This window comes from Staurois parvus, unplaced genomic scaffold, assembly GCF_062004578.1.
Source record: "Staurois parvus isolate SC_StPar_1 unplaced genomic scaffold, SC_StPar_1.0 ptg000175l, whole genome shotgun sequence".
Classification (NCBI taxonomy): domain Eukaryota; kingdom Metazoa; phylum Chordata; class Amphibia; order Anura; family Ranidae; genus Staurois; species Staurois parvus.
The window spans coordinates 2,243,327-2,251,071 of NW_028317971.1; the positions used below are offsets into that span (position 1 = coordinate 2,243,327).

General features: G+C 41.6%; 1 protein-coding gene across 1 annotated transcript in view; it reads right to left on the reverse strand.

The window, feature by feature from the left end:
* Positions 1–7,431, reverse strand: part of LOC149462378 (uncharacterized) — a 140,944-nt gene extending 133,513 nt beyond the window's left edge. The window contains exons 1-2 of the mRNA XM_089677007.1: positions 7,262–7,431; positions 2,357–2,389 (exon numbers count right to left, since the gene is read on the reverse strand). Coding sequence (XP_089533133.1) covers positions 2,357–2,389; positions 7,262–7,431 — 203 coding nt within the window. The remainder of the gene's footprint in view (positions 1–2,356; positions 2,390–7,261) is intronic.
* Positions 7,432–7,745: the final 314 nt, after the last annotated feature.

Below are 7,745 nucleotides of genomic sequence, written 5' to 3' on the forward strand. Positions count from 1 at the left end.
TATTTAAACATCTGCTGCTCCTGTGGCTGTTAGAATACCCATACAGTGACTGCATCTGATTAGTAACAGTCACTGCTTGCTCAAGAATTTTCCATTCGGCTCATTCAGTTTTTAGATTGAAGGTTTTCAAGCTGGGTGGTGCCAACAGAGCCATCCACAGCTCAAATTTTAGACAATTCAGCAGGAATCGGGCAAAAGTTGAGTAGGACCGACATTAGAGGACTGCCTTTCACCACTTATTGCTGACAAAAAGGAAAAATCATCGGACAAATCACATCATGCAAATTTAATAGCGCCACCTAAATCAGAACTAAACCCACTGATTTAATGGTTTGTCCAAAACAGTTACATTCAAGGCATAGCATGAATGATAACTGTCACAGTTGCTGTGACAGTTATCATTGGAGACCAGCAGCTACAGCAGTAGAAAGGCTCCCAGCTACCAGAAGGCTAGGTATACAAAAAGGTCACTATTGTGGATGACTGGGCATGGGTTTTGTTGTGTGTTAGTACCAGGCTGCCGCCTTCAGGATTGCCCCACCAGGAAGTGAGCAAACCAGGGTCCAGTAGCAGATATAGCAGGTAGGGATCAAACAGAAGTGTAGTCAGTAAACAAGCCCAAGGTCAGCAACAAGTAATTGCAGGTTGGTATAAAACAGATGTGTAGTCAGTAAACAAGCCAAAGGTCGGTAACAATGGTTGCAGGTTGGAATCAAGCAGAAGCATCATCGCAGAACAAGCCAAAGGTTGGTAACAATGGTTGCAGGTTGGAATCAAGCAGAAGCATCATCGTAGAACCAGCCAAAGGTTGGTAACAATGGTTGCAGGTTGGAATCAAGCAGAAGCATCATCGCAGAACAAGCCAAAGGTTGGTAACAATGGTTGCAGGTTGGGATCAAGCAGAAGCATCATCGTAGAACCAGCCAAAGGTTGGTAACAATGGTTGCAGGTTGGAATCAAGCAGAAGCATCATCGCAGAACAAGCCAAAGGTTGGTAACAATGGTTGCAGGTTGGAATCAAGCAGAAGCATAGTCATGGAACAAGCCAAAGGTTGGTAACAATGGTTGCAGGTTGGGATCAAGCAGAAGCATAGTCATGGAACAAGCCGAAGGTTGGTAACAAATTGTTGCAGCTTGGGATCAATTAGAAGCGTAGTCAGGGAACAAGCCAAAGGTCAGTAACCAATGGTAGTGAGGATAAGGACAGCTGCAAATAATCAAAGGAGCAAGATATTGGCTGGAAAGAGCACAATAATCTGGAAAACAGGAAGTGCAGAGGCATGGCTTAAATCAGGATGTTCATGAGGAGAGCAAAGAGTTCACGAGAAATAAAAGACAAAGCGAAAAAAAAAATGTAGAACAATGTAAAACTATCTGGTTATCCAACATAAATACTAAAACAGGACAGTAGAATTATAAGGAAAAGCTAAAGGTGAGTGGTTAACCAATAACATGCATTCTAACAAACTTTAAAGCACTGACGCAGAACTCTGATTTTGATGTATTTGCATAGCTTGTAATCCATTTCTACAGTATGTCCATTAAAAGTCCTAAATGAACTTTCCAATACAGCAAGCATTTTTCTTACATCTTAAAAATATTTTATATCACGGTTCGTAATCCCGATATCTGTACCAACATCATAGGGTTCTACATGATCGTCTCACCAATATGGAAACACATGCAGACGTTTCATGTAAGTACAGCCCACTGGTAAACATTCACAACGCAGAAAGCTGCATAGGACTTGCATACATTCTGCTATACTGTATATTGTATATAGTTATATAAACCTAGCAATTTAAACATTTGAGTGCAAACATACAGTATTTGTTTTTGTTTACTTAGTGGTAATGGCATACCAATGGTTATATGCACAGTGGACGTTTTTATAGCTGCTGTTTTTGGCTTTTGACGTTTTTTTCTACAGCCAGTAAACTCCACACCATGTTATCCTATGTGTCCATGCACACATAGACTGTAATCAACGTTTTTTGGGAGGGATGTTTTTTGGCTGGAAAAAAACCCCAGAACTAGTGGGTTTCTATAGGAGTTTTTTAGCTGTAAAAACGCTCTAAGGCTGAAAAACAGGGCAAAACACAGTAAATCACGATAAATCGGTGCAAACCAGCGTTTTTAGACTTTTTTTGACTACAAAAAAAAAATTTTTTTTGGTAAAGAAAAAACCTAGAAAACGCAAAATTCGGAAAAAAGCGGCAACACACCGCTAAACACTAATACAAAACCGCTGGAAAAATGCTGAACAATGCACGTTTTAAACGTGACTTTACATAACTAACGTTACCAGCGTTATTAAAATGCCCAGTGTGAATGGAGCCTCAGGATAAAAACTTACTTTTCAGGAAACTCTGTAACTGGAAACTTATCTCTGAAAGAAATGTGATTTTAAGATTATTTTCCATATGAACATTAAGCTTAAATGCCATTTTATGATATATTGGCCAAATTTGAGAAATACAACTTTTTAGCAACATAATCATATGACTACAGTAAATCTCACAATGAACAAATGCAATAATAATATTTGTAGAGACAGGAGGCAAGGTTTACAGAAAGTTAGCACCTAAGGGTTTGGGCTGGGCAAAAAAAGTAGGTTCACTTTAATACTTCCTCTTTAGAAGCACAAACTCATGCAACCTGGGCCTTGGCACCACTCACACTGCAGCCACATGACCCAGGGCTGCCACACAGCCACCCACACATACTGCAGCTGCTTCTATTCCTCTCTACAGCTGTTATTTTACAAAGTGGTCTAGCAGAGAGAGAGAGGAGAGGGGAAGAGAGGACATTGAAAGTGCTGCTCCTGCAGCTACTGGAGGAGCACCCCATTCATTTCCCGGACAGTAGGAAAAAGGGGCAGCAACTGGGTGCAGACTCAGCCTGAGGAACAATGCCTAACCCCCAAGCCTGATGACTGCTGGTAGAAGCAAGGATAATCTTTTTGAGCCAGGTTTGGAGTGCTTTTTTGTAAATTGTCATTATTGCAACTACTATTTGCTGTTTTTACAGGTATTGTTACTGTTATTTACTCTGCCAAACATGCTGCCAAAATAAACATCTTTTCCATCAGTCTTGGTGTGTAAGAGGATATGGAATCCCAACCAATTTTCATGGAGCTAGCTTAGAGCTGACTAGCCACATTGAGGCTTGACTTGTTCAAACAAGAATGCTAAACACCAAACCACAAGTCAGACCATGCCAACAGAAGGAGCTCCTGTACTAGTGCCTACAGCCACGATAGGGCCTGAATTAATTGTCACCCTAGGAGAATCCATGGCAATGTGCCAGAAGAGTCGTTTAGCATGCATTGGGTCTGGTTACTGAGAGGTCCTTTTCATAACACCAGCCAGAACTTGCCATTGAGGAAGACTTTAAAGAGTGGCTGGAGCAGGCCACGCATGCTTTTGATGAATGGTACATTTATGAGGCCCATAAAAAGCACAGTATCACTGACAGCTTAAGAGGACCCACCTTCGAAGCTATTTGAAATGCAAAACTCAGCCAATAAGATAGCTCCACTTGCAATTAGGGGCTTCAGTTAAGTTGAGCTGGGACTAGCCGGGCCCATTCTTTCCTTGAAGCTGACACATAGGGAAAGAACACTGGAGTGGAGCTGACCTGCTAAATAGTATCCACAAGGACTTTGCAACAAATGAAAGAAAGAATCCCTGTCAACCTTCTAATTGTTATAGACTAGACTACTGATAAGACAAGTGAATCCTGCTACCCGTCTCAACATATGATTTGGTGTTGTGAGCTGAAGACAAGATTCTGGTAGAACAATTTTATCTGAAGAACACCCAAATCACATTGGAACTGAAGGAGAGAGCAAAAGCTCAATTCTGTAGAGATGGCGGAATTTATTTTCCAAGAATATGTTTTATGTGGGGTGCCAAGAATGCCCAGCACCAAATCTGTCTTCAGAAAGTCAAGCAGTTTAAGGAAAGATATCGACAGATTCCACTTGATGATTTGGAAGACCTTTGAGAGCAGTTAGAGGAGCTGAAAAGAACATGAGCTATCCAAGAGTTTCTATGCCTAACCCTTAGCAATGGCACAGAAGAACAGTTCCTCATAGATATACATTGACTTTTGCACCCTCAACAGAAAGACTATTCCTGACTAGTACTCCAACCCATAGCTGGAAGATGTTCTGTAATGCTTGGCAGGGACGATGTGCTTCAGTGTGTTGTACCTAGGGAGAGGATAATATCAGATATTGCAATTGTTTCTCCTGGAAAAACATAGAAAACTGTTTTCAGTTTCACAATGACCATTGTCTCTTAGGACTGAAAAGGACTTTCAAGTTAGTGAGAAACCAGTTCCACTGACCACGCATGCTGCCCGAAGTTGAAAGGTGCTGACCAGGGGTGGACTGACAACTCATGGGGCCCCTGGGCAATAGGGGATCATGGGGCCCCTGTGTCCTTGCCCAAACTCAAAAAAGCCTATGAAAAAGGTACCAGGGGCATCTTATGGGGCCCCCTACTGACCCCGGGCCCTCAGGCAGTGCCCGAGTTTCCAGATGGTCAGTCCACCCCTGGTGCTGACACTCCTGTATACGCTGCATCCAGAGGAAAATGTTGCCCTCTAGAGCTGCCCCAATGGGCCACTTCCAAATTTAAGGACCTACAGAGTTGGTGAGCATTGATTTTTGCACCTGGAATCGGATATGAGTGGACAAGGAAATGTCCTTCTGGTGATAGACCATTTTACCCCTTACTCCCAGGCTTTCCCAACAAAAGACTAGTGAGCATGCATAGTGGCAGGGGTCTTAGGAAAAGTTCCTCTTTCTTCATAATCTACTGCAACAAACCCACTCTGACCAGGCAGAGACTTTGAAAGCCAACTCATCAGGCAACTCCTAGAACTGCTGGGCATTCAGAAGACCAGAATATCCCCCTACCACCCTCAAAGGGACCGACAGCTGGAAAGATTCAACCTCACAATTCACAACATATTGGGGATGCTGGAAGAGGAAGAGAAACAGCACTGGAGCATGCACATCTCAGCAGTCATACAGTTGTGTTCAATATAATAGCAGTGTGTTGACAAAAGTGAATAAAGCTCAAAATTCTTCTAATAGCTTTTATTTCCATACACACAAATGCATTGGGAACACTACACATTCTATTCCAAATCAAAACATGAAGAAAAATATATCAAATTTGTGTTGTTCCTCTAAAAAATTGAAGAAAAGTGAATATTAGACTGTTCAAAAAAATAGCAGTGTTTGTATTCTTCTTTACAAACTCAAACATTCACTATACAAACTGAAAAATGTTTGAAAATTTTGCTTTCCTTTGAATCACTTAATTAATATTTAGTTGTATAAGCACTGTTTCTGAGAACTGCTGTACATCTGTGTTGCATGGAGTCAACCAACTTCTAGCACCTGTGAACAGGTATTCCAGTCCAAGATGATTGGACTACATTCCACAGTTCTTCTCTATTTCTTGCTTTTGCCTCAGAAACTGCATTTTTGATGTCACCCCACACGTTTTCTATTGGATTAAGATCCGGGGATTGGGCTGGCCACTCCATAATGTCAATCTTGTTGGTCTGGAACCAAGATGTTGCACGTTTACTGGTTGTTTGGGGTCGTTGTCTTGTTGGAACACCCATTTCAAGGGCATTTCCTCTTCAGCATAAGGCAGCATGACCTCTTCAAGTATTCTGATGTATTCAAACTGATCCATGATCCCTGGTATGCGATAAATAGGCCCAACACCGTAGTATGAGAAACATCCCCATATCATAATACTTGCGCCATAATGCTTCACTGTCTTCACAGTGTACTGTGGCTTGAATTCAGTGTTTGGGGGTCAACTGACAAACTGTCTCCAGCCACTAGACCCAAAAAGAACAATCTTAATTTCATCAGTCCACAAAATGTTGCGCCATTTCTCTTTAGGCAAGTCAATGTGCTCTTTGGCAAATTGTAACCTCTTCAGCACGTCTTTTTTTCAACAGTGGGACTTTGCAGGGGCTTCTTGCAGATAGCTTGGCTTCACATAGGCGTCTTCTAATTGTAACAGTACTCACAGGTAACTTTAGACCTTCTTTGATTTTCCTGGAGCTGATTGTTGGCTGAGTCCTTGCCATTTTGGCTATTCTTTTATCCATTCGAATGGTAGTTTTTCGCTTTCTTCCACGTCTTTCAGGTTTTGGTTGCCATTTTAAAGCAATTGCGATCTTTTTAGCTGAGCAGCCTATCATTTTCTGCACTTCTTTATATGTTTTCCCCTCTCCAATCAACTTTTTAATCAAGGTACGCTGTTCTTCTGAACAATGTCTGGAATGACCCATTTTCCTCAAAATTTCAGAGAGAAATGCACTGTAACCAGCATGTACAACATTTGCTGCCTTCCTTCCTTAAATAAGGGCAATAATTGCCACCTGTTTTTCAAAGAATAAATTACCTCACTAATAGAACTCCACACTGCTATTATTTTTAACATGCCCCTTTCAATTAGTGATTCAATTACACAGAACATAATTTCTACCAAAAACAGTGATTGATCAGGTTAGTGATGTCTGACTGCTATTATTTTGAACACAACTGTACATGCATACAACAGTACTAACAACGATGCCACTGGTTACCCACCATATATGCTAGTGTTTGGGAAAGGTCATATTGCCCATTAACTTAGCTTTTGAAGTCACTGGCTCTCTGAAGAATGAGAGCTGAGTGATCAGTGGTCTTTGATCGCTCAGTTGTCAGTCTTAGAAGCAGCAGGGAACTGATACTGTATCCACTCAGGTGAGTATAATCTCTTTTAATCTGTTGCTTTTTCCTACATGGGCAAAGCACAGGTTCACTCTAAGTACAAGCTCAACAAGATGATGGACCCAGTGAGCCCCTCCAACTTCAACTTCCCAAACTCAAAGATCCTTCTCATTGTCTGACAGTCCCTCAGCATCTAGTCATGGCTCTCTTGTTGGTTTCTGGATGAGGAGAGAGTAGGTGTAGGAGAGAGAGGAGGTGTGCTCATGTCAAGGAACTTGAGGTCACCTGTGTGCAGCCAATTTTTCAAAGGCTTTCCAGCTGCACAGTCTGCATTTCACCAGCAGTAATATATTGTAAAAGTTCTGGCCCCTGACAGACAAGAAGTACGAGTGGTGTAATTATGTAATGTTCTTTATCACATACACTATTAATGATCAATCATCATCATTATGTGCAAAGGAACATAAGCCTTTAATATCACTGTTTGTTGGACTACACAAAACCTACCTGGAGTCTAAAGATCCAAATTCAAAATCAAAAGCAAGATCCTTTATTCTGGACATCTTTAATGTAACACAGTAATAAGGTCCAGGCTCTGCTACATTCCATGATACTGGAAGATTATCCAATATGGTAGCTCTGTCTTCAACAAACTGGCGTTTAACCATATGCTCCATAGGAATAACTGTAAAAAAAAATGTCTAAATTTGAACGTTGTTAACAATACATGGGATTACAGATAAATACCCTTGCAGTGGAGGTCCCTCTGCACTGCAGTGGTTAAGTGTACATTAAATCTAGGGGTAGAGGATTAAGATGTAATACACATTTCCCCACTCCTCCAGTAGCCAGTGCTCACCTTTTTTCCCCAACATTCCTGGTCTAAGCTCACTGCACAAAGGGCTTCCACTAGGCAAACTAGACAGCCGCCTAGGATGCATTGCCACCTAGGGGCACCTGGACATATCATAGGCCCGGCACTCTCTATGTG